General features: G+C 51.5%; 1 protein-coding gene across 1 annotated transcript in view; it reads left to right on the top strand.

The window, feature by feature from the left end:
• The window catches only part of SHANK3 (SH3 and multiple ankyrin repeat domains 3), a 306,306-nt gene that overhangs the window by 168,657 nt on the left and 110,495 nt on the right, over window positions 1-27,154 (top strand). Inside the window, exon 13 of the mRNA XM_061362564.1 lies at window positions 6,077-6,190. Within this exon, the coding sequence (XP_061218548.1) occupies window positions 6,077-6,190 (114 nt within the window). The remainder of the gene's footprint in view (window positions 1-6,076; window positions 6,191-27,154) is intronic.

Here is a 27,154-nt window from a genome sequence, read left to right on the forward strand (position 1 = left end):
AAAGCCCACAGGATTTCAGCAGCATCTGTGGGCTTTTCCCCCAGGGCCCTGCAGCAGGAGGTGAGGGGTCCCTGCAGGCAAACCCAACCGAGAATGTGGTCACTTGGCTGCTCTGAGGCCATGGAGCACACTGGGAGGTGGCAGCGGGACCTGACTGGGATCCGGAGTGCACTGCCTGTGGCTTCCTTCAGTAGAGGAATTTATCCCCAGCGTGTCTTGTTTGTTAATAGCTCCAAGGCATATTTAAGCGCTTTGGCTGCGCATCCCAACGTGAGTCAGTATTTGCCTCATTACCATGTTTACGGCTATTCAAATTACCAGTGACCTTCAGAGCTGGTGGCTGTGGGAGTCTCCAGCTTGCACCAGTGATTTGTAGGCCTCAGCAGACCATTTATTTCTCTCCTGTCAGTGCCAGCTTTTTCTCGACCGCTGTGGATTTCCTGTGTAAGGCCCCGTGGAAGAGCAGGGCTGTCCCAGGGGAGCTGGGTCCATGGGGCCTTCTGAGCCTGGAGCTCAAGGAGAGTGTGACTGTGCAAAAGAACATCACAGACCCATCATAGGACCATGGAATGCTTTGTGTTGAAGGGATGTTAAAGCTCATACGGCTCCAAACCCCTGCCATGCGCAGGGACACCTTCCACTAGAGCAGCGTGCTCCAAGCCCCATCTGACCCGGCCTTGGACACTTTTGGAGTGACTCGTCAGGAGAGACTGCTGGAAGGCAGCACCCATGTGCTCAGCCAGGCCCTGCTTAAGTCCCACTGAATGCAAGCTGCTGCTGAGCGTGGTGCTGTCAGTTTGGCAAACATGAACTGCAGTAGCCTCAGAGCTCCTTGGCACCCATCTGCTCCTCTCCCTGCCAGCCCAAACCTCAGGCTCTCTGCACCTCATTTCTGATGGAGTGTGTGTTGGTACAGCAAGAAGGGTTTGAATGAGCTGGCTGGGCTGAGGTACCCACCTTCACCTCAGCCTTCACTGGCAAGAGCAGGCTTCAGCAGTCCCTGCTCCCTGGGATAGAAACTGAAACAGGGGAGGTTCAGGTTAGGTACAAGGAAGAAGTTCTTCCCTGGGAGGTGCTGAGGCACTGGAACTGGTTGTCCAAAGAAGCGGTGAATGCCCCATCGCTGTCAGTGTTCAAGGCCAGGTTGGACAGAGCCTTGGGTGACGTGGTCTAGTGTGAGGTGTCCATGCCCATCGGGGGGTTGGAACTGGCTGGTCTTAAGGTCCTTTCCAACCCAAACCGTTCTATGATTCTATAGGTAGACACACCTCAGTGGAGGAGGATCAATTTAGGGAACGTTCAGACTGGACATACGTGAGTCCATGGGCCTGATGAGATGCATCACTGAATGCTGAAGGAGCTGCCTGATGGCTTTGCCAGGCCGCTCTCCATCATCTCTGAGAGGCTGTGGTGGTCAGGAGAGGTTCCTGATGACTGGAAGAAGGCAAATGTTGCTCCTGATTTCAAGAGGAGCAAGGCTGAGGTGTGGGGAACTCTAGGCTGGTCAGTGTCACCTTGACCCCATGAAAGGTGATGGAGCAACTAACCCTGGAAGCATTTCCCAAAGGCACGAAGGGCAGAATGGTGATAGGGATCAGCCAGCCTGGATTTGTGGAGGGGAAATCCTGCTTAACTAAGCTGATAGCCTTCTCCAGTGAGGTGGCTGCTTGTCAGATGAGGGGAGAGCCATGGCTGTCGCTGATCTTGAGCAAGGGTTTTGTATTGTCGCATGTAACATCCTTAGAGACAAGACAGTGAAATATGGACAACTTCAGATGTTTCCTTTCATTAGAACAGCCTCAGTTTGTTGTGTTCAGGTTGATGGCAGACAGGCTGGAACCTCGCTCCTTCAACCCTCAAAAGCAGCAAATCTGGAGAAGGAGCCCAGTGTGACCAAAGCGTCGCAGGCAAGAACAGGAGGCTCTGGAGAGCTGGATGAGCTCTGCTCCGCGAAGGGCTGCTTTGGAAGCTGGAAACACAAAGTACTAGAAAAGAGAAATTTTCTACTGGGAAGTGTTAGCAGAGCTTCTAAAGCTTGGATGAGAGCAGTGGGAAATAAGGTACGGGATTTGGGTCTGTTCCAAGCTGTGACTGCATCATAACCTTTGGAGAGCAGGAGCATTTGCATCTCAAAAAAGATCTAGAGAAGAGACTGAAATGAGTCTCCTGTTTGGCTTGTAAATCAGGCTGCCTTGTTTGTTTGCTTTTCCCTTGCTTCCGATAGGACTAATGCCTCCGTGCAGGCGGTTGTGAAGTTCCTGTTCCCTGGGAATTGGCTGTGTCTGGCACGGAGCAGTGCTTCATCTGTTAGTAATGTTTGTATATAGCTGGGAATGACACAGGGGCACTGTGGTGATGGGCACAGGGATCAATCCAGGAGTGCTGTCTGTGGAGGACTTCGAGGGAGCTGGGTTGGGAAGGTCTGTACGTGGTAGTATGGATGTGCCAGTGCCTTCTGCCAGTGGGGATATCGAATACCACCACCATTCCACCCAGTAGCCTGGCAGTGGGGCCACGCTCAATGTCTGGGGCAAGGTGTGCTGCTCTGTCCCTGAGCTGAAAGTCCCCTAAATCTGCCAACGGGGACTTAAGCCTTATGTTGTATTCCCACTGCTGGCACTTCCCAGCTTGCCCTGCCAGCCCTGCCCGGGCCCGTGGGGAACAGGCCCAGAGACACTGGCCTCAAGGGATGTACCAAGAGCCCATGGATCCCTGCACAGTTGGTGCTGCTGGTGTGTTGGGTCAGAACAGGAAAGGAGGAAAGGAACCACTTCCCTGAGAGGTTTCCTGTTGGAAGGCAGCGCTGTACTGATGGGGAGAGCTGGTTGCATGGGGTTTGTGTAGAGAGTACCAGCTGGGGCACAGAGCAGTGCAGCCAATGCGCATGGAGCCCAATGCAGAAAGAGGGAACCCAGGAGTAGCAGGGGAAGGATGCAGGGGACAGGCAGCAGGGATGTCCAGAGAGAGGAATCAGGCGAGGCAGCCTCCACAGCCCCTGGTGGCATTCAGGACAGATGCCTCACCGTGTTTCAGCTGTAGGTGGACATGTCCACATGGGGAAGTGGTCTGAGAGGACCTTTCAGGGAGTGGGGCTCATGCCTTCAAACCAGGCACCTCTGTGCTCTGCAGAGGGCCCAACCAGTTCTGAGGTGATGGGTACAGAGTGAGGGGTGGTGGGATACTGGGAATTGTGCAGAATCCTTGTGCTGTGGTGACGATGAGCAGCAGCTGCTCTGACACCATGCACATGCACAGCCAGAGAGTATGTGCATAGCCTTGAGGTACAAATCCCATGATTATCAAAGACTTTATCTCAAGAGCTGGTCCTCCAGAGGACCAAAATGTGGTCTCTGGGGATAGTGCCGTACCAATGGCCTCTGCTTGGTGGTTTCCTGCATCTAGAGCTGAATAGCACTGAGCAGCTCTGCTCCTGCCAGGCTGCAGTGCAGCTTTAGGACAACCAGACCATAAGGTTTCCCTGTGCTTGCTGGCTGCCTCTAACTGTCAGCCGGTTGCCAAAGGGCCTTTTTGGTAATGGGCCGCAGGAGGGAGGTTCCTCATCTTCTATAGGCCCTGCAGGATGGTTGGGGGAAGCATCCAGCAGCCTCCAAGGTCACTGCCCTTGTGCTGGGCCAGCTCCCAAGGCTTGTGTGTGAACCTGCAGCCTGTGGGAGGAGCAGCTCATGCTGTCCCTGCCACATTCACTCCAGAGCATCTCTGATGGCAGGCGAGCTTCATTTCTGGTTACAAGGTTGGAGAAACAGCCCTAGGGAAAAAGCACAAGATAAGATGATTCAGGCTCAAACTAGAGCCAGCATCAGCCTTTTCCTGTTGCCTGTTGCCCAGGGCTTTGCTGAGGAGCTGAAGAATCCAGTGTGCGTATTCCCTCTGTTCTGTGGGGTTTTATAATGGCTCCCAAAGTTTCAAAGCAAGTCCCAAGAACACCCACGTCTCTGTGCTAGTCAGGGGGATCTCTTGATGTGCTGGGCTTGTTTTTAAGAGCTTGTGATCCAGCTGATGCTGAGGGAATGCATGGGAGATCACTGAGAGCAGGAACCTGCAATGCTGACTCTGCTGGTTTCTGTCGGGATGTCAAATGAATTGCCGTTCTGGAAGCCACAATGTAGTGTTTTCTAAAGGATGTATCAAGAGCTTATCACTTTGGGGTGATGTGCATCACTTTCTCTTGATCTTTATAGACTTCACCTAACACAGGAATTCAGAGTCTGTTCCAGAAACCACTGAGTTACAAAGGGTTAGGGAAGTGTTGTGAGCTGCATTAACCTGAGAACATGTAGCTGCTCCTCTCCACTTCCTTGGATCAGGATGCTGCAGTTCACTGGCCTTGCAAATGCCTGAATTCAAGTGGGAAGTGCACGTCAGCCATTCCCTGGATAAAACGGGGGTAATATCCGGGCACCCTGGGTGTGAGCTGTAAATGGGGAACTTCCAGAAAGATCTGTAACAGTTCTCACGTCCCTTTTCCTCTCTTGCACTGTTGCACTGTTGCTGTGCTCTGGCAGTGACAGTCTTGTTCTCTGTTGCTGCAGGAAATGGAATGGTCACATCTGATGCATTTCACATATCCCAAACCAAACCAAGCCAGATCTTTCTTACAGGGCTGCTGGCCTTAGAGTGGGGAATCAGAGCAATCCCAGACACAGCTACAGGCTGGGCAGAGAAGAGATTCAGAGCAGCCCTGCAGAAAAGGACTTGGGGGTGCTGGTCAATGAGAAAATGAACATGAGCCAGCTTCAGTGTGCACTTGCAGCCCAGAAAGCAGCCGTATCCTGGGCTGCATCAAGAGGAACATGACCAGCAGGTCGGAGGAGGTGATCCTGCCCCTCTGCTCTGCTCTCGTGAGACCTCACCTGGAGCATTGTGTGCAGATCTGGTGTCCTCAACATAAAAAGGACATGGATCTGTTGGAACAAGCCCAGAGGAGGCCACGAGGATGCTCAGGGGACTGGAGCAAAGTTGAGGCTGAGAAAGTTGAGATTGGGAATGCTCCATCCCTGGCAGTGTTCAAGGCCAGGTTGGACGGAGCCTTGGGTGATATGGTTTAGTGCAAGGTGTCCCTGCCCATGGCAACGGGGTAGGAACTGGATGATCTTAAGGTCCTTTCCAACCCTAACTATTCTGTGATTCTATGAATCCAGTTGCAGGGAGCTTGGAGATGGCAGCTGACATCAGGCTGGTTTTCCCACCAAAGCTGGGGCTGTTTTGTAACCTGGGCCTGTGCTGAGGGCTCTGGTTCTTTCTGTGGGTGCAATAGGAAGTGCTGGTTCCTCTGTAGCTCCTCAGCAGTTTCTCCTGGCTCCCTGATGCTGTCCTCTCTAGCAGCAGTAGGTGAGGAACTCAAGCTGATGGTCCCTGGTTTAATGAGGATACTCGATGCGATTCCCCATTAAAATCTCCTTGACTCCGAGTTCACTTAATCTTCAGAGCACATTTCAAGACTTCCTCTGTGTTTTTCTAAGCTTTGAGCATCTAAACCCAAGGCTTAATGGGTTGGGAGAGTTTTGCTGTGGCAGGGAAGTGCTTTCCTGTTTGCTGGGTCATTTGGAGCAAAACAGCTCTTGGATTTTTCAACACAGGGCTCCCAGGATTCCCCATTCTCAGTGACTGGTGTTGTCGCCTTGGCCAGTTTCTTTCTCTCTTGGCCTCGTTTTGGCCATGGGGCTGATTTCTCTGTTGCTCTGAGGGTCTCAGCAGTTACAGTCGGTGGCAGGTTTCCAGGAGCTGGTGTTACCAAAGCCCGTGCTGTCTGGGTCCCCATTAACAACTCTTCGTACGAAGAAGGATGCTGCCAACTCATTGGTTTGTTGTCACAGCACATGACTGCATGAAGGCCATTGACTACACTGTCTCTCTTCTGGACATGGGTGAAGGAAGCACCTTTAAAAAGGTGCTTCTTGAGGTGCTTTCTTCCTCCAGAGCATGCCTGGTCCCAGGCAGAGGTTCCATGCTGTGCTCTTCATGTTTCCACTGTGTTAACACTGTACAATGGTCATTCCAGCGTTCCCCTTCCCGGGAGCCTGCTCATCCTCACAGGCCTGTTTCTTTCTCCCCACAGTGCTGAGCATTGGTGAAGGTGGCTTTTGGGAAGGAACCGTGAAGGGCAGGACTGGCTGGTTCCCGGCAGAATGTGTTGAGGAGGTGCAGATGCGACAGTATGATTCCCGGCAAGGTAAGCTGCTCCAGCACCAGTGGCCCTCAGCACTGGGAGCTATGGATTCTAAATTGACAGCAGTCTCCAAGTTTGCCCTTTCTTTGCAATGGGTGCAGCTGAAGAAACGTATCTCCAGGTGTTAGTTTCCAATACTGGGTGCATTAGCATCCAGCAGCAGACACGCTGACCCACGGTAAGTGTGTGGTGCTGCCGTGAGAAGAGCACTCAGCACCCCTTTAGTGGAGATCACTGCAATGGCTGGTCTTACAGAGGTGATGTGATGATGAGTGGTGGAGCAAGAGAGTGTGACTTGATTTAAACCCCCAACCCCACATTATGTTTTGGGGGACTTCCAAAGGAAACAGTGGTTTGCACATGTTTGTTCTGGTCCAACAGAAACATTAAAAGTGTCTGTAACTCAGCCCCAGCCCTCTTGACACTCCATCTCCAGCCACCACGCAGTAGGAATTTGCTGTTCCCTGAGGACAGCAGTGTCAGGAGGAGCTGCACATTGCATGTGCCAACAAAGTGGTGCTCTTGGGCGTCACCATGACTGAATGGGTCTCCTGCTGTTGTGGGACATATCCCACAGCTTGCCCCTTATCACCAGGAGCTGCTGGGCAGCGATCCTCCCCCAGCCTGAGCATGGAGTGGGAAATGCTCCCAACAAGCCTAAACATGTCCTTGTGTAAAGCAGCTGAGGAGAACATCTGGATTACTGGTTTTTGAACGTATTACTTGGGAGATAAGTGGCCTTGATTTGTCACATTCACTGCAGTTCACTTTGCATAGTAAATGAGCTTTAAAATTCACACAGCTGGATTCTGGTGGCAGTTGAGCCTCGACTGTGAAGTTGAAAGAAAGTTTTAGAAAAAGCCCTCAATAAAATACAGTCCTCTGGCTTGCACACAACTGGTTTTTATTTGTTTCTGGAAGCCTGAACCCACTTACAGAGTCTTTTCTTTGCTCTAATGCCAGTCCTTCTGGAGAGCTGTAAATGTGCAGCCTTGGGCATCTCCTTTGCCGGGGTGGCTGTATTCCATAAGTATAATGCGACTAACCACGTGTGCTGTGATGAGTAAGGGGCAGGTCAGGTGTGCTCTAGGACACTTGCACATCGGTCCCTGTGGATAAAGTATGAGGTGCCTCTGGGACCTGATCTTGTGGCCATTGAGGGTGCCGTGGGATCAGGACTCCACCAGCAGCACCTCCAGCCTGCACCCAGCAAAGCTTTTCTTCTCCCCCACCTCCCTCCCCGCATCACTCCCCCCTGATTTGTTCAGTTGCTGGCTCTCCATCTGCAGTTCCAGCTCATGTTCCCAGTGCTCATTCTCATTCTTCCTTCAGATTAGCTCTGTATGTACGTCATCTGGCTGTGCTGGGCACCGCTGCTTTTGCCCTCCCTCCTGCATTCGCTTGTGCAGCCAGGCCCATCAGAGGTGGAGCAGAAGTGTTGTGTTGTGCTGATGGGAAACATCTGATGACAGTAAAGACTTGATCAGGATATTCTTCCTTTTTCAGGGGTGATTAGGGCTGATGAGTTGGGAATTCCACTGAGAAGGTTCCACCTTCCTCCCTCTTGTGCTGCTTTGGAGCAGTGCTCTGGAGCCATTTCAGTGCACAGGGCTGCTTGCTCTGTCCTTTTGTGATGCTAAATGAAAAAGAGAATAGACTAATGCATATGGTTCAGAAGCCCTTCCTGTTTCTGTGAGTTCATGCTTGCTAGGTGCTTTCTTGGAGGATGCTCCGTGTTTGGGTTGAATTGAAACTGTGCAGTGAGATGTGAAACCTGAAGCTGGAGCAGAGGCATGAGCGCTTTCCTCCAGTTGTCCATCCTGGCTGGCTCTTGGCATGTCCTCCAGCCTGGCTTTGGCTTTGCCAACTTTTCCAGACAAAGCTTGGGCACAGCACTGAGGTACAGATGGTTTGTGGGAGGGAGTTTGAATGCGGCCACGATGCTTGGGCACAGAAGGAGGTTTCACTGTATAGACATGACGCTGCTCTGCCACTTCTCATCAAGACCAAAGACAGTGCCTGTTCTGTCAGTTTAGGCACAACCCAGCAGCTGGGTGGGCTGCACTGGTGGAAGAGTTCTGGCCTATGTTTTGCTGGGGAAGAAGACCACATCAGATCTGTGAACATCTCCAGCTCTGTTTGTCAGTGGAGGAGAGTGGCAGGGCTGCATGGCAGAGACCTGACGAGACTCTTGTTGAGACAGACTGAAGGTGACTGGCGAGGGTGGGAGCAGCTCAGGAAATTCGTTGTGATCTTCATTGAAATTCAGAGAGTGCAACTTCCAGGGTTGACATTTTGGAGCTGGTATTAGGATCTTCCTTTAACCTCCATGTACTTTCATGCTTTGAGGGAAAAGGCCATGAGCTGCATACTGATCTACCTAAATGAGCCAAGTTCTTCTCCAGGGGTGCCTCTGGGTCAGCACTTCCCTCCCAGGGAAGTTCTGTACTCCCAGAACTGTACACAATGCTCCAGGTGAGGTCTCACGAGAGCTTGGCTGTGGAGGGAGATGTTCTGTTGCACACCTCTGTTAGAAGCCCCAAGGCAGAACCAACATTTCCCACTTCCCAGGGAGGGTCTCCTTAGATACCTCCTGCCTGTGGAACTGAAATCCTTTGGGGCCTAAACAGAGTTTCTTTGGTAAATAACTAAAACTTTCTGTATGTTCTCAATTTATTTCTTCTGGCCCTACTGAGATCTCTGCTTTTGCCCATTTTCCCATAGAGATCATAGAATCATAGAATAGTTAGGGTTGGAAAGGCCCTTAAGATCATCTAGTTCCAACCCCCCTGCCATGGGCAGGGACACCTCACACTAAACCATATCACCCAAGGCCTTGTCCAACCTTGAACACTGCCAGGGATGGAGCATTCACAACCTCCCTGGGCAACCCATTCCAGTGCCTCACCACCCTAACAGGAAAGAATTTCCTCCTTATATCCAAGTTTTAACCCATTACCCCTTGTCCTGTCACTACAGTCCCTAATGAAGAGTTCCTCCCCATCATCCCTATAGGCCCCCTTCAGATACTGGAAGGCTGCTATGAGGTCTCCACGCAGCCTTCTCTTCTCCAGGCTGAACAGCCCCAACATTCTCAGTCTATCTTCATACAGGAGGTGCTCCAGTCCCCTGATCATTCTCGTGGCCTCCTCTGGACTTGTTCCAACAGTTCCATGTCCTTTTTATGTTGAGGACACCCGAACTGCACACAATACTCCAAGTGAGGTCTCACAAGAGCAGAGCAGAGGGGCAGGATCACCTCCTTCGACCTCCTAGTCATGCTTCTTTTGATGCAGCCCAGGATACGGTTGCTTTCTGGGCTGCAAGCGCACACTGAAGCCGGCTCATGTTCATTTTCTCATCGACCAGCACCCCCAAGTCCTCTCTGCAGGGCTGCTCTGAATCTCTCCTCTGCCCAGCCTGTAGCTGTGCCTGGGATTGCCCCGACCCAGGTGTAGGACCTTGCACTTGGCATGGTTAAACTTCACGAGGTTGGCATCAGCCCACCTCACAAGCGTGTCAAGGTCCCTCTGGATGGCATTCCTTCCCTCCAGCGGATCAACCGAACCACACAGCTTGGTGTCATCGGCAAACTTGCTGAGGGCGCACTCAATCCCACTGTCCATGTCAGCGACAAAGATGTTAAACAAGACCGGTCCCAACACCGATCCCTGAGGGACACCACTCGTTACTGGTCTCCAGCCGGACATTGAGCCATTGACCACAACTCTTTGTGTGCGGCCATCCAGCCAGTTCTTTATCCACCGAGTGGTCCATTCATCAAATTGATGTCTCTCCAATTTAGAGACAAGGATGTCGTGTGGGTCACTGACTGGTCTGTAATTCCCTGGGTCATCCATTTTCCCCTTCTTGAAAATGGGGGTTATATTTCCCTTTTTCCAGTCGTTGGGAACTTCACCTGACTGCCATGATTTTTCAAATATGATGGCCAGCGGCTTAGCAACTTCATTCGCCAGCTCCTTCAGGACCCGCGGATGGATTTCATCAGGTCCCATGGACTTGTGCACGTTCAGGTTCTTAAGATGGTCTCGAGCCAGATCCTCTCCTACAGTGGGCCCAAGGTCTTCATTCTCACAGTCCCTGCGTCTGCCTTCCAAGACTTGGGTGGTGCAGTCAGAGCATTTGCCAGTGAAGACCGTGGCCAGAAGTCATTCAGAGCCTCAGCCTTCTCCAAATCCCAGGTAGCCAGCTCTCCTGACAGCTTCCAGAGGGCCCATATTGTCCCTAGTCTGTCTTTTATTTGCAGTGTACCTATAGAATCCCTTCCTGTTATCCTTAACATCCCTAGCCCAGTTTAATTCTAACTGGGCCCTAGCTTTCCTCACCTGGTCCCTAGCTTCCCGGACAGCATCCCTGTATTATTCCCAGGCCGCCTGTACTTGCTTCCACCTTTTATAAGCCTCTTTTTTCCTTTGAATTTTCCTCAGCAGCTCCTTATCCATCCAAGGAGGTCTCCTGGCCCTCCTGCTGCGCTTCCTTCTAGTTGGGATGCAACACTCCTGAGCTTGGAGCAGGTGATCCTTGAATATCAGCCAAGAGTGTTGGTCCCCCCTGCCCTCTAGTGCTGTATCCCATGGAACCTGACTAAGCAGGTTCCTGAAGAGGCCAAGGTCTGCTCTTTCGAAGTCCAGGGCAGTGAGCTTGCTGCACGCTCTTCTCACTTTCAAATGATGATCCTTCTTGTATCATCCTGACATTCCAAGAGGAGATCCAAGTTCAATCCCATCACTTTACTATACCCTTTTGTTTGTGTCTGCACCTCCTCTAACACCATGCCCTGTATTCGTCTGAAAGTGGATCCAGGGAACTCATCTTTTTGTGCCTTCCCTGTGGTTGACACAGGACCAAGCTCTTCAGGTGTCCCCCAGCTTTCAGTACTCGGAGATCTGTGGGTGTAAGAACCTGCATGTGGATGCCAGCTGGTCTCTGGGTCCCTTATGGGCCCATGGTGTGTTAGACCTGCTCCTGGGCAGTGGGGTCTCCTTGGATCCCAGCTGCAGCATTGGTTCTGCACAGGAATGACTTTGTCTCCCTGAGCAGAGGCACTGGTAGAGCTTTGCGGCAGAGGAACTGTGATCTGCTTGTTGAGCAGCCGCTGGGAGCTTCATTCACACTCGCAGAGGTGCAGTGGGATGTCACCAGGGGATGTAACAACTACTGGAGGTGGGCAGCGCTTGTACAAGTACCTGAGAGACCACAGATCTACCCACAGGTGATGCAGGAACATGGTCTTTCAGTGTGAAGGCATGTAGGGCTCTGATTAAAATGAAGCAGAAAAAGGTGGCCTGTCAGTGACCATTTTCCATCACACCCAGCTCAAGTGTACGTCTGCCTCCCATTCTCCTGCCTCTGCCTCAGCGTGTTCCCAAGGACCACGTAGTTCAGGGCCTAGAGAGCATCAGGTCACCGAGCGTGAGCTGTCTCATGTGCCTGATCAGTGATGGAAGGAGGCACGTGCAGCTTGTGCTGGAGCTAAAGCCCTTTGCCTGCAGAGGTGATGCCCAGTGCATGCCCATGGTGATTCCAGGTGCTGGTAAGCCACCGGCTGTTTAGCTACGAAAAGTATTTGGAGAAGGAGCACTTGGTGAAGGACCTACCCCTGCATATGGTCCCTCAGAAATGGCTTTAAACCAATTCATGAGGGGGGTGATGTGGACAGGCTGCTGTCTGCATTACTGGTTTTAGTACAAGAAGAGGAAAATCAGACAGATGTTGGCATACCTTTGCCTAAAGGAACACAGGAGAGGAGCTGGTGGTCAGGTGAAAGCGGCAGGCAGGCAGACAGGCTGCTCCCAAAGAGGCTGCCTCTTCCAGTGATGGAACTGATAGTGGCCAGTGAGGTAAGGCTGAAGCATTTGGAATACAAATGCCAGCTCAGGAGTGCGGAGGAGAGACTTAGCCAAGTGATGCGTTCAGTCCAGCAGCTCTGAAAGGTGCGAACAGGGCAGGGGAACACGTGTGTGCTTTAGGGAAAGGCAGAGGCAGTGGTGAAGCTGCGGGTGGGAGGGGTGTGTGGTGCAGAACCAAAGGTAGGACAAAGCCATAAACCTTTATACTGACATTGTAGGGAATCCTGGTTTTTGTATTTGGTAAAGAAGAAAAATGTAGTGAAGTAAATGGAGCTGAGCATCTTCAGTGAGCTGAAGGAGAGGTGGGATTTTGAGTGAATATTTTAAGTTGACGCTCCAAAAACCTGCCCAAAAAATTATTCCTGGCAAAAGATAAATCCTGCAGGTAGAGAATCCAAATGTGCTTGTCCCCAGGCTTCCAGGAATAAGCAAAGCTCTCAAAGAACAAGGACTAGGATTCATCTGCAAAAAACCCTGTATCAGGGGATCTGATATCATGAATGTGAGATGCAGTTTGCCAGGAACTCAGCTGAGCTAGACCTGGAGAACGCTGAGAGGAGTAATAGTAAGTTCTTCAGCCCTGCAAATAAGAGTAAGGAAAGAGGATGTAGAGCTATTAAGCCACAAGAATGAGTAAGATCAAAGGTAATTAGATAAAGTCCAAACCTACCAGAGCAATTCCCTGTCGCAAGGAGCACGATGTTGGCTGGCTTGGGAACAGCAGGACGGGTACTGCCAGCTGGAGAGAGCAGCAGCAGGGCCTTGACAGCACTAAGATATCTTCATGTCCATGACCACCTTACCTGGGATCTCCTCCCACAACACTGGTCCCAGGAGCTCTGTCTAAGCTGCAGCTTTCAGTGCCTGCCTGAACGATGGTGAAGGAGTCCCGGTCTCCAGTTCGCTCATTGTCATGCCTGTGGCTGGCCATGGACTCTCTTGATGCAGACTCCAACCCATGGACTGATTTCCCAGCTTGATCTCAGACCTGCCTCATGACTCTGGACCTGCCTGCTGAGCATACGACCTAACCTTAACTGTGACCTGTAGCTTGGCTTCCTGGCTTGTCTGGAGACCTGCCCCATCGCTGTGCCACTGCCTGATGAGCTGGACTCCTGGTTGGACGTGGCCACCGCCTCTGGTTGGTCCTGCTGGCCTGGCTGTGGGGTCTCAGGTTCCTGACCCCGCTTCCTTAGGGAACAGCCCCACCAAAACAATGACACCAGCATTCTGGAAAAATAATAGGGAAAAATGCTGGCACATTAGCAAAGGTGAGGTGAGGGTGAAGCCCATGCATGGGAGTGCTCTGAGCAACCCAGTCTGAGGTGCTGTGTGTGAACTGGTTCAAGATTGTCCAGAGCAGATTCTGTAGGGAGAGGAAGGTGGGAAAAGGTGTAGGACAGAACAGTGTTTATCCAGGGACTTTTTTATGCTAAAGGAGATTGACTGAGTGTGTTGGCTAAGGAAATGTTCCAGCTCATTTGGATTTCAGGACAGTGTCATGTGGGAAATGGTTAGTAAAGTTAGAGGAAATGTAGGGTAGCACTGAAAATCTGTCATCTGTCACTACCTGATTTATGATTTAACCTCTGAAATGCTTTCACTAATAGCTGTGGCAAAAAGAAAACTGGAATATGCTGCTAATGTGGCATCTTATGAGGTGAGAACATTTCACTTTCAGAAGTGGATGAGTTGGCATAATAAATAGGATGAAATTCAGTAGGATAAAACACAAGATCTTGCACTTGAAACAAGATGTTCTCAGTAGTTACGCACTGACGTTTTACTTCTTCAAACAAGAGGAGGCCCATCAGTGGTTCAGGAGGTGGCTGTAGCATCGTGTGTCTGTGGATGAGGCAGATGAGAGCTGGGCATGTCTCATACGAGGCATTTCCAGTGTGTGGGAGATGTTAGTGCGATGCACAAAGAGCTGTTAACATCTGATGGGGAGCTGGTTGTCATCCTGATCACTGCAGGAAGCTGGGTTCACGTTGGTCTTGCTGGTGGGACAAGAGACGTTCACAGTGTGGGCAGCGTCTATGCTGGGCCAGGAATGAAGCCTCAATGGGGGAATCCCTTCTTGGATGGGAACTGAGTAACGGCTGAAGGGCAAGGTTGGACAGGGCTTGGAGCAAGCTGCTCTAGGGGAAGGTGTCCCTGCCCATGGCAGGGGTTGGAGCTGGAGGAGCTTTAAGGTCCCTTCCAACCCAAACCATCCTGTGGTGATTCTATGCTGTGACTCTGTACATGCTGACCTTGCACACATGAATCCCAGTAATGTAATTAGGGAGTATTTACACTGTATAAAATGAAATATGAGTATTAATTTTTCAGGACCTAGTTTGCCAGTTGTTGGACAAGGTTCTGCTGAAGCAGGCACTGGAATGGCTGCTTTGAACATGGCTCATTCGTGCTTTGGATTCATTACAGAGTAGTCTGAACCTGGTCCAGGGAGTTACTGGGAGGAGGACCTGCAGCTTTGTTTAAGATTGCCAAGGGACATTTAGTAGGTGTAGTTAAGACAAAATAGCTCTTTAAGATAGGTTGCAGGCACTGTACAATGTGCATTTGCTTACTGCATGTTGGAATGTGGCAGTCTTGTGGTAGTGCTGGCATTCAGTCTGGGCTAGTTTCACCTGAACCATTGTCCCTCCCCTGATCCTCACTCCTGTGTTTTCCAGAATTCACCACTAAGGTGAACCCTGCCTGTCTCCCCCATGGATGAGGCTGGAACAGGCCTCACCTGCTCGCTCATCTCCTGGGCAGAGACACCCAGAAACTGAAGGGCAGGTTTGGGTGTGGAGCAGAACACGCAAACACTCTGATGTGGGTGCTGAGCAGCCTTTTTGTCCCAGCACCTTGGCCATGGAGTGAGGCAGGTGTGAGAACAGAGCGTATGCTGCCATGCACTTCGAGCCTGCAGCCTGGCCTTGGTGGAGATCCACGGCTTCTGGGTATCACCTCCTGCTGGGTATCACCTCCTGCTGGGTATCACCTCCTGCTGGGTACCACCTCCTGCTGGGTACCACCTTGCTGCTCTTCGCCTCTCTCAAGCTGTGTCTGTTTGCAGATGCTGTAGTGTCTCCTCTGGTGTCTGCTTCCACGCGCAGATCTGCCTTTTGTGGAGAGAAAGTGTCTGTGAGCTCTGTGAGGCTGCGCTGGAGCTGCTGGGATGAGAGCCCTTGCACACACAGGGGTCTGGGTTTTCCTGGGGTGTTCAGCTGTCTCTTCTAACCTGGCAGCTCCAGCAGGGCTGGGTTCAGGTGGATACAGGGCTGAGGGGTTGCTCTCCAGGACCGGGGCTCTGGAAGGAGCGGAAGGTCCTCGGCACTGGGAGTTGCAGGGACACAGCCTGGGAAGGCACCAACACTGGCTGTGGAGAACGTGTTGTGGGATGCTGGGGCTGACCAAGACCTAGAGCTGTTCCTGGGTGTGCAATAACTATGGGTTGAGAACCTTCTTTATCAGAGATTATCCTTTGTATCATACATTGATGCCTGTGGAGGATGTGGGAGTCAGTTGTCTCCAGGGAACCGCTTGTTTTGCCTGGGAGAGACCTCTCCTTCACTACTCCTTGTCTGCCCATATATTTGTGGCAGTGTTTTCAGTTGTTTGCCATCATCACAGCGTTTAAATTGCTAAGACACGAAACCACATTACCGAAGTCCCAGCGGGCCCAGCTTTGACATTTCCTCTTTCTGAGAAAAGGCAAATAATTTTCAGAGTGGAATAAACCCTCCTGGTATGTCAGGGATGGATTTTGTTACTTCCTTGGTACCTGGGCTGGAGCAGCTCTGCTCTGGAGCCAGGCTGAGAGAGCTGGGCTGGGGCAGCCTGGAGAAGAGAAGGCTCCTGAAGGGGAGACCTGAGAGCAGCTCCAGTGCCTAAAGGGGCTGCAGGGAACCTGGAGAGGGGCTTGGGACAAGGGCCTGTAGGGACAGGCCAAGGGGAATGGCTTGAACCTGCCCGAGGGGAGACTGAGCTGAGCTCTTAGGCAGAAGCTCTTCCCTGTGAGGGTGCTGAGGCGCTGGCACAGGGTGCCCAGAGAAGCTGTGGCTGCCCCATCCCTGGCAGTGCTCAAGGCCAGGTTGGACACAGGGGCTTGGAGCAAGCTGCTCCAGTGGAACGGGTCCCTGCCCCTGGCAGGGGTTGGAGCTGGGTGGGCTTCAACCCAAACCATTGTGGGATTCTACCTGTGGGTAGCAGTGTAGGTGATGGAAATGTTACCACTTCTTTCCATTGCAGAAAGCCTTTCTGAAAAAACAATTAGAAGCTTGAAGCATCTTTAGATCAAAAATTACTTTTCTGTGTAATGAAAGTTTTGAAATTGGAATAACAGTTGTTGAATACTTCAAATTATTTACAAGTCTAATAGTGAGAGCATCTTTCTGACTGGCCTTGTCTGTCTTAGTGGTCAGCATGGGTACTGGGATAGCAGTGGGATTAAAAGAGGACTACTAGCACCACTGTTTGGCTCATCCATGCCTGTGTTGTGCAGCAGTCAGAGGCAGTTTCCAGCCTGGTACATCGGAGGCACCAGCACTCATCACCACCAAGGAAGATGAGGTGCTGGTGGTCATGCTTGGCCCCAGTGGCCTGAACCTGGGCCACGTCACCCAGAGCCCAGCCTGAGCCAAGGTTCCTACGGGGCTGCTCCTGTCCCGGCTGCCTGGGCTCGGGAGGGAGGCTGCGGGAGTCGTTGGCTGTTTCATTTGATAGAGGGCACTGTTGTTCTTCACTTGTCTCTGATGGCACCCTCAGGTGATGCAATGCGTAGGGTGCAGAGGAGGAGGAGGATTTTGGTGCTTTAATGAAATACAGCTCTGATTTCCTGCAGGGAATTGATCGTCTCCCTCCTGGAGCTCTGCACCAGCCACTGGGGAGGTCAGCTTGTTTTGTTATGGTACCCATTTCATAATTCATTGTCTGTGTGTCCTGCATGTGGAGGGATGAGTTGTCTATTCCACCTTCTCTTTTGTTTTCTTGGTACATTATGGAGTCTGACTCACCTGACCATGATCCTCCTCTGGAGAACTCTGTCCTAAAGCCAGATTGGGGTGGTGGTGAAGTAACGGGATACAGCCTCATCCACAGGGAGGCTGGGTGGTGTGTAGAGCAATGGCATGGAGTTGTCCTGCAGCTGAGGTGCTGTTGGTGTCTCCAGTGGCCATGTGTGGGTTGGGTCCTATTGGATATAGTGGGTTCCATGTAGCACCCGTGTGCCTTGTTGTGACTTGGCAGTCATTGCTTTTGACAAATAACCTTTGCTTTTTGGAGAAAGCCCACACCAGGAGGGGACAAACAGGCAGCAGGAAACGGAGAATTCAGTTGGCTGAACTTCCCAGGGTGGAAGGGAGCAGCCCTGGCTGAGCAGCGAGCACCAGGGGATGTGGGTTGGAAGGGACCTTAGAGCTCATCCAATTCCAACCCCTGCCATGGGCAGGGACCCCTTCCACTGGAGCAGCTTGCTCCAAGCCCCTGTGTCCAACCTGGCCTTGAGCACTGCCAGGGATGGGGCAGCCACAGCTTCTCTGGGCACCCTGTGCCAGCGCCTCAGCACCCTCATAGGGAAGAGCTTATTCCTTATATCCAACCTGAATTTTCCCTGTTTCAGTTTGAACCCAAACCCTTGTCCCTGTCACTGCAGTCCCAACACTGTGGCTTTGCTGAGCAGGTCTTTGAGAATCTCTACAGAGGGAAGGCACTCCCAAGGAGGCATCTGCCTAGGAGCAGCAGGTTGGGAGGCAGAGCGGCATGAGCATCAGGAGCTGGAGAGCTGCCCTGAGAGCCCCTGCAGGGAGGAAGGTCCCTCCTTTGCTCTTCCATGTGGAGTTGCAGAATGATCAGTTAGAAGATGGGACAAGAAGCAGTGGCAGAGAAGCACGGAGCTGCACCTTGGTGCTGTGTGACAAGTGCCTGTGTGTGCTTGGTGACAACTGGCAGCATCTCTCAGAGGATGCTCAGGGACAGCTCACACTGGGAGCAGCACAAGTGCTGTGAAAGTCGTGCTGGGACTCTGCATCTCACCTTCTACCTTGAGTTCAGTCCCCTCCTTTAGTCTGTGCACTTAATGGTCCTGGAGAGAGACATCAGCATGAGCTGTGCTGGAAGTCTTCTTGGCCTGCTGGCCACCAAGTCATGCTGTGTGACCAGCCAGCATGCATCTAACTTCACCCAGGCTGGTAGACCAGCAGCCTGACGAAAGCTTGGGACAAGAGGAGCAAGGGAATTGGAAGAGCAAAGCATGGCATGACCAGAATGGATTTACCATGGACAAATTGTGGCTGGCATTGCCTGAATCATCACAGAATCAAATTCCAGGGTGGAAGCCACCTCAAGGGTCATCTGGGCCGACCTTTCTAGGCAAAGCATGACCTATGTCCTGATGGCCTTCTGCACTGGGTTGGCTGGCTCTGTGCACATAGAGAGGCTGGTGGTTGTTATTCACCTTGGCTGTTACCAAAGCCTGTAGCACAATCTCTGGTGTTATCCTTATAGCTGCTTACTTCTGCATGAAGAGGGTGGTAAGAGTAGAGCCAAGCCTAAAATAACTTCCTGCTTAACAGTCAAGTGTGCCTGCTTTTACCACAGTCTCCTGGCTGAAGAGAGATGAGTCTTCCCATTTGGACACAGAAGGTGGCAGTTCCGTGACGGGCTGGGACATGAGTGTTTCCTCATCTGCAGCTGGAAAGTGGATGTTCATGTTCCTGAGCTGGGAACTGCTGTCCCCCTGGAGTTCCACATGCAGCACATGAACACATGGGAGCCTGTGCAAGAACGCTGAAGAGCAGATAACCGTAGAGCTGTAGGTGATGGAGTGTTGGTTGGCACAGCCAACCAGCTGCTGCTGGAAAAGCATGCTCATGGAATCCATGTTCATGGGCTCCCATAACCTCCCATCGCTCCCAGGCCTGGTGACCCTGCAGGCTTCCAAGCAGAGCTGCTTTTCCCTCTTGTCATGCAGGAGGTGGGAGCAAGTCCCTTCCTGCTCTGCGCCAGCATTTCAAACTCCTCTCGGTTTCCCTGTCATTTGTTTCCCTTCAAGTCTGATCCTGTCTCCATTCCACTGCTGCTTGGGTTGGCTTCCTCCATCCTTTCACTCCATCCCTTGTTTCTCTGGACCTTCCTTCTGTCCCAGTTGGTTTGGGCTTCCGCCGGCAGCTTCCTCTTGTGATCAGGAGTAGAGGTTGGTGTGTGAGCATCCCAAGGTGCTGCTGAGGTTTCTCAGCTGACAGCTGGTAGATTTGCCCTTCAGAGAGTGGGAACTTCGAAGCTTTGACATTGGATTCACTTTTCCTTAATATTTCCAATAACAACACTTCCTACTGGTTTGACCACTGAACTATTCATGATGCAAGTATGGTTTTGTTGCTTAGTGGTCACGTTTAGGTACTACAGGTGTTCTGGGCATGAATTGAAGGTCCATATTCCTTGAAGTGATGGGTATGAGAGTGCTAAGGTCAAACAGGACAGTACAAAGTGCCAAGATTCCCATGTTAGTTACATAGGAACCTCTTACCCGTGCCTTGGCACTTGTAACCCATTTATCTTCCTTGCACTGTGTCTCCAAGGTGTGATGTGGCTGTGTTAAAGCACTTTTAGGCTGGCGTTTGAACTGTTCAGGATGCAAGGGAATGAAAAAACCAAACCAAACCAAACCAACCCCACCGCTGGTTAAAGTGGTTTCTCCTGATTTGGTTAGGTCTGTACAAGAATCAAAAGGTCTGAGGCATTACTGAGTTTAAACCTCAACCACATCGTGATTATTTGGCCTCCTGCGGAAGGAATTTAGACTCAGCAGAGCAGTTCTACTGCCATTACAGAGCACAATGGACAAGAGGCTCCTGGAGCAAATATCTGCACTGGTGCTTCTGGGAGGAGCACTCATTCTGGATTCTGTGTCTCTGGTGTCAGCCAGGTACTGGCTGCACATGGGGACTCAGACCGGGCCCTGCTCCAGAATTCATCACAGAATTCTCTCCTTTTTATCACTGTTCAGCTCTGTCCCTTTCCTGCTGCTCTCCTGCTGCTCTGCAGGTTGTGCTGCTCACTGGCTGCTCATCACTTCTGTTGTAGGCTGAGTTAGATTTTATTACTTTCTGGCACTCTGCTGTTAGCTCAGATGATGTGTTAGAATTTCTGCCTGATTTTAAGCAACTGCATCATTATTAGCTGCTGATGCCTTAGAATCATAGGACCACAAGCTGTTTGTGTTTTAAGGGACCTTAAAGCTCACCAGTTCCAACTCCCTGCCACAGCAGGGACCCCTTCCACTGGAGCAGCTTGCTCCAAGCCCCTGTGTCCAACCTGGCCTTGAGCACTGCCAGGGATGGGGCAGCCACAGCTTCTCTGGGCACCCTGTGCCAGCGCCTCAGCACCCTCACAGTAAATAACTTGTTCCTTATCTCCAACCTGAGCTTCCCCTGTTTCAGATTGAAGCCATCACCCCTTGTCCTATTGTTACAGTCCCTGACAAAGAGTCCCTCTCCATGATCCTTTTAGCCCCCTTCAGACACTGGAAGCTGCTCTGAGGTCTCCACGCAGCCTTCTCTTCTCCATGCTGAACAGCCCCAATGTTCTCAGCCTGTCTTCATACAGGAGGTGCTCCAGCCCCTGATCATCCTCGCGGCCTCCTTTGGACTTGGTCCAGCAGCTCCATGTCCTTCATATGCTGAGGACACCAGAACTGCACACAGTGCTGCACATGGGTCTCACGAGAGCAGAGCAGAGGGGCAGGATCACCTCCTCCGACCTGCTGGTCACGCTCCTTTGGATGCAGCCCAGAACACGGGTGCTTTCTGGGCTGCAAGCGCACACTGAAGCTGGCTCATGTTCATTTTCTCATTGACCAGCACCCCCAAGTCCTTCTCCTTGGGCTGCTCTGAATCTCTTCTCTGCCCAGCCTGTAGCTGTGCCTGGGATTGCTCCGACCCAGGTGTAGGACCTTGCACTTGGCATGGTTAAACTTCATGAGGTTGGCATCAGCCCAGCTCACAAGCGTGTCAAGGTCCCTCTGGATGGCATTCCTTCCCTCCAGCGGATCAACCGAACCACACAGCTTGGTGTCATCGGCAAAGTTGCTGAGGGCGCACTCAATCCCACTGTCCATGTCAGCGACAGAGATGTTGAACAGGATTGGTCCCAACACCAACCCCTGAGGGATGCCACTTGTTACTGGTCTCGAACTGGGCACTGAGCTGTTGACTCCAACTCTTTGCTTGGAGCCATCCAGCCAGTTCTTTATCCACCGAGTGGTCCACCTATCAAACTGATGTTTCTGCCTGGTCTGTAATTCCCCGGGTCATCCATTTTCCCCTTCTTGAAAATGGGGGTTATATTTCCCTTTTTCCAGTCGTTGGGAACTTCACCTGACTGCCATGATTTTTCAAATATGATGGCCAGCGGCTTAGCAACTTCATTCGCCAGCTCCTGTAGGACCGCAGATGGATTTCATCAGGTCCCATGGACTTGTGCACATTCAGGTTCTTAAGATGGTCTCGAACCAGATCCTCTCCTACAGTGGCCCCAAGGTCTCCATTCTCACAGTCCCTGCGTCTGCCTTCCAAGACTTGGGTGGTGCGGTCAGAGCATTTGCCAGTGAAGACCGTGGCCAGAAGTCATTCAGAGCCTCAGCCTTCTCCAAATCCCAGGTAGCCAGCTCTCCTGACAGCTTCCAGAGGGCCCATATTGTCCCTAGTCTGTCTTCTATTTGCTATGTACCTCTAGAATCCCTTCCTGTTATCCTTAACATCCCTAGCCAAGTTTAATTCTAACTGGGTTTTAGCTGTCCTCACCTGGTCCCTGGCTTCCCGGACAGCATCCCTGTATTATTCCCAGGCTGCCTGTCCTTGCTTCCACCTTTTATAAGCCTCTTTTTTCCTTCCAGTTTTCCTCAGCAGCTCCTTATCCATCCAAGGAGGTCTCCTGGCCCTCCTGCTGCACTTCCTTCTATCTGGGATGCAACACTCCTGAGCTTGGAGCAGGTGATCCTTGAATATCAGCCAAGAGTGTTGGTCCCTCCTGCCCTCTAGCGCTGTATCCCATGGAACCTGACTAAGCAGGTTCCTGAAGAGGCCAAGGTCTGCTCTTTTGAAGTCCAGGGCAATGAGCTTGCTGTGTGCCCTTTTCACTACCATCAGATTCTCAGACTCCACCCTCTCATGATCACTGCAGCCAAGGGTACCTTGAAGCATCGCATTCACTCTTGCTTAGAGCTCAGCATCAGCTGCATTATTTCTCATTCTTGTAACAGAGCAGCACCCCAGTCAGGATAGAAAGACCAGTAAGTCTGGGGTTTTGTTCTTCTGCATCTTGCAGATCAGTGGAAACCAGGAATAAGCAATATTTTATTGATAGTCCCTCATTTTAAAACCTTTTTAGGGGGAAGCCCACTAGATGTCCTACAAGCCTTTGGAGTAGTCAGTAAGCCCTGGTGAAGGATTGATGCAGTGTACCAGGGCTCTCAGTATGCTGCTGGGAGGCTTTCTCCAAGTCTGCTTCTGGAAAATAACTGGTTGGATGATGAAAAGCAGAGGGTGGAAACAAGCAGGCAGGTTCTGCAGCAGATTGTCAGTGGTGGCCACCAGACTTCCCAGGTGAGGAGAAACTGAATCGAAAGAAGAGACAAGCATGGGCAGATTCAGGAGAACACAGTGGGGATCCGAGACCATCTGGAGAAATAGAGTGGTTGTTGGTCTAAACATGAGAACGAAGGGGTGGTCAATGAAGTCAGGCAGCCAGGTTCAGACACAGGATGAGCTCTGTCCACACCAGGACGCAGCTGTGGGTCTCGTTGCTGCAGTCGGTGCAGATTAAAGGCTCTAAAAGGAGGTTAGGCCAGTCCATGGAGGTTGTGTTCCTGAGGTTTAGTAGAACAATGATCCTGATACTCCTGTTCTTGAGGGGAAAAAATGAAGCCTTTTCCAGCCCTGAAACCGTCCTCCTGATCCTAGTGGAAGATGTCCCTGCTCATTGCAGAGAGGTTGGACTAGATGAGTTTGGAAGGTCCCTTCCAATCCAAACTACTCTGTGATAGATTTTATGATAGATTCTCCCGAAAGGTCCAACTCCAGACCCTTCCTGGGACCTGGGAAGCCTTTTAAGTCAGTGTGGAGAATGAGAGCACGCAGTCTTTGGTGCCAGTCCCAATTCTCCTCCTGCAGCAGGAGTGTGATGTTGGAGGATCAGCAGACAGAAGCTCCAATGATGCTACCCAGCCTTGCTGGGATGTAATTCCTACACTGCTTGCAGCGTCGCCATCCATGGGGGCCTGAATCTCCATTCTCTGTAGCTGGCACCAAGTTCCAGGTTGATGGTGCAGTTGGGTTTTCTGGCTTGGCAATGAGCTGCCGCAGGGGAACAGATCTGGCTTGCCAGCTTCCCCTCTTTGTGGTGCCCTCTCTTGGCTGCCATGGGGACAGCACTCTTCAAAGAGCAGCGTTTTGCAGAGGCGTGCTTCCTCCATTGAAGATGCTTTCCGTGCTCTGTGTGCCTACTGAAAATCATTGCAGGGTCTCTTTAGCAAGACGTCAGGCTTGTTTCAGTTTTTGCACACCATGAGCAGTATGAACGTACGTGCTCTTGGATGTCTGACACCATACAGCTTCTGTCAAAGGGACCCTGTCCAACAGCAAGGTTATGTTATAATAACCCTACTACAGTAGAATAATATAACCCTGTTATAATAACCCTGCTATGGCTATCTGGCCTTCCTACTCCTGCTAAACCTCCAAAACTAGAGCTGGTACCAGAATCCAAGCAAGAACTTCAGTTACCATTATGGACCTTACTTTGACTCTGACGGTCCTGACTGCCACTTGAAGGTCTAATTGAGGTAAGCCTTTAGGTCAAGACCCAAGCAAACTCAATGCTGTGGGCAAAAGAGCACAGTCCAGAGGCATTGCTGCTTGTTCATTTATCCTGATGGCCAGACACACTTAATTTGTGAGGTATAACACCCTCAGATACCTTTACCCGTGTCTGCATCCATGTACTCTAACTCCAGAAAGGGCATTACAAGCACTGGTTAAGATCCAGCTCACAGACAGAACTTCAGTGCTGGCTGCCCTGAGGGTCATGGGCACTAAAACGTTCACAGGCTTGGCCATGGTCACATCTTCAGTGTGATCCTTTTGACTCTTCAGCCCTGACTCTACTAGAAGCACCCAATGTGTGGCATGACTGTTCCTCTCTGTGGTATCATCCTCACGTTGAGGGCAAATGCGACATTCACAGGGGGGTTGCAGTTGTGTCCATGTGAGGACAAAGGGATCAGAGGATTCAGCCTGTTGATGTGAATCAGCAGTGGGTGTGCTTCAGTGAGCAGGATCGGCTCTGGAAAAGGTTTCTTTAGGCACCTTGTTCTGGAAGACATGGGGACATTGGTTCAGTCTGCACAGGGCAGGGCTGAGAAGCTTAAGTATGGCTATGAAGGGCTTTTGTCCCAGTAGCATGATGCAGTTGGTAGGTGTGGAGGTGGTTGGTTAAGCATTTGGCATAGAGGGTTTTGGTGTAAATTCAGTGATGTAAAAGGGAGATGTTGTATCCAGGGATGGGGCAGCCACAGCTCTGGGCAGCCTGAGCACCTCACCACCCTCACAGGGAAGAGCTTGCTCGAAGGGAGCATCTTGGTGACCTCTGGACTCGCTCCACATCCCTCTTGTGTTGGGACCGTGTCTCCACTGACTTGCATGTTACTGCTTTTACTTGGCATTTCAACTGAAAAGAGAATCTATTTTCAGTCCTCTTTCTTGACTAGCACAGAGTCTGACTGGTACTCCCTTTCCTCAATTCCTTATCTGCCTGATGGCTCTGTGGTTTGTTGTGGCCTGGACTCTCAGGTGGTTTAATGCAGTTCTTGGATGATAATCATGATGTCCGTGGTGCTGCATCAAATGATTAGAGATCAGTTTCCAAAGCATGTCTTGTTCTTCACCCTCTGCTGTAGTGGCAGCAGCCAGTGATGCTGGTACTTGTTGGGCTGTGTTGGCAGCAAGGTCCAGGCCCATTTTGGCTGGTGTGGGGTGCTCCTGCTGCTCACTCAGAGCAGTCCTGCTGGTATCCTGCTGCTGGTTATGTTGCAGGAGCAGTTGGTCAAAACTAGATGACAAAGAAATTGCTGCCAATAATTAGGGGTGCATAAATCTTGTATTTAATAAGACTGAATTTAGTTAAATTCTAACTGGCATTTAGAAATGTAATTCCAACATTCTGTAGAAGCAAAAAAATGTATTTTCACAGAGAAGTATCATAGAAGTATCATTGAACGGTTAGGGTTGGAAAGGACCTCAAGATCATCAAGCTCCAACTTTCTCAGCCTGTCTTCATACGGGAGGTGCTCCAGTCCCCTGATCATCCTCGTGGCCCTTCTCTGGGCTGGTTCCTTCTCTTCCATGTCCTTTTTATGTTGAGGACACCAGAACTGCACACAATGCTCCAGGTGAGGTCTCACGAGAGCAGAGCAGAGGGGCAGGATCACCTCCTTCAACCTGCTGGTCACGCTCCTTTTGATGCAGCCCAGGATACGGTTGCTTTCTGGGCTGTGAGCGCTGAAGAGTTATTTGTTTGCATTTGCACCCCAGTACTGGTGCCTGAGAGAAGAGAGGATGGGATGGGATGGGATGGGATGGGATGGGATGGGATGGGATGGGATGGGATGGGATGGGATGAGATGGGATGGGATGGGATGAGTCAATCCAGTGCTGGAGGGTGCCTGGGAATGGCACCAGAGCTTCCTGTCACAGTGCTGGGGCCCAGCAGCACGCCCTGCTCATTGTGTGGGAGCTGCTTCTCTCCCAGAACCTTCTCTCTGGCGCATCCAGAGTTCCTTTGCCAGCCCTGGGATGTGATACCCCTGTGTTTTCATCTAATATATTAGGCAGCCTTACTAGAAAGAATTGCCTCTTGCAAAGCACTTTGCAGGCAGGGTACAGAGCAGCTTGACACCAGCCTGCACCGACCACCCCCTCCTCCTGGTGTCCATGCTGCGTTTTCTGGCGTTCTGTATTCCCTGTTCCTGTTTTCCTGCTTGTGCCTGTCCCACCGGCCTGCCCTGGTGTCCTTTTGCTTCCTCTTCTCTTAATATAGAGCCTCCCTCTCCACACCTATCTCCTCCAAGTGATTTGCTCCTCTCCATCCATCAGCCTCATTCCCTGGTGCCTGTGTGACGGCTCCATTAAACATGCACTCAGCAGCAGCTATATTTAGGAGCTGGGAAGAAAACGAGCCTTTGGGCTGTGGGCAGCCCATAAATCCAGCTCCCGTCACCAAATTACCATTCTGCTGAGATCAATAGAGGTGTGTGCAGATGAGGTGCAAGTGTCTGCGCATGCGTGGAGGGAGGCAGGGAGTAGGAGGCAGAGTAGGGCAGAGAGAAGGGAGGAGAAGGAACCGAAGCACAGGCACACGGGGCCTGTTGTGAAGGTTGCAAGTACCGGCTTGCTCACAGGCACAACAAGCAAGGCTCCTCCTGATGTTTTAGGTGTTCTTTAGGCCCCTGATGTCGTGGTTAGCACTGGGGGGACCCTGCCATGCTCATGGCGCGCTGGCAGAGCTGGAGCAGGTTGCTCTGTGCTGCCGTTGTCTGGGCACTCTTGCAGCAGTGGGGAAGGAGCTGGTGTGTGATGCATGTGCTTCCCCAACTGCACATCAGCCCCTGTTAGAGCACGTGGTGCCTCCTTCTCCTTATGATCCTGCTGCTGTGGGCAGGGTCCAGTGTCCCCCAGCTCGGAGCTGAGGAGCCTCTGCCTCCACAAGGAGGGTAAGCAAGGTGAGAAGCTGCCTGGGATGAGCAAGGTGAACAGGTTCTATCCTTTAGCTCTTTGCAGCAGATTGCTGTGGTTATCACTCCCTGACATCCCTGTTTCTTGGCGTAAGGTGTTGTTTTGCCAGTAAGATTAATACCTTGGTTCTTTGAGACAGTTCTTCCCAGGACCACAGGGCGGGGGCTTGGTGGACGACCACCTAATCGGAAGATTCATTGGAAGCCATCAGCCCCCCTTTTAGCACCAGGCTGGAGGAAGTCTCCCTCTGGATTAGGTAAATGCATCCGGTGATGCCCCGCGGCGAGGCTGGAATCACACCCTGTGTCACCAGGGGC

This window comes from Neopsephotus bourkii, unplaced genomic scaffold, assembly GCF_033783945.1.
Source record: "Neopsephotus bourkii isolate Nb327-2 ecotype Australia unplaced genomic scaffold, CSIRO-AGI_Nbou_v1 NB_1128, whole genome shotgun sequence".
Classification (NCBI taxonomy): domain Eukaryota; kingdom Metazoa; phylum Chordata; class Aves; order Psittaciformes; family Psittacidae; genus Neopsephotus; species Neopsephotus bourkii.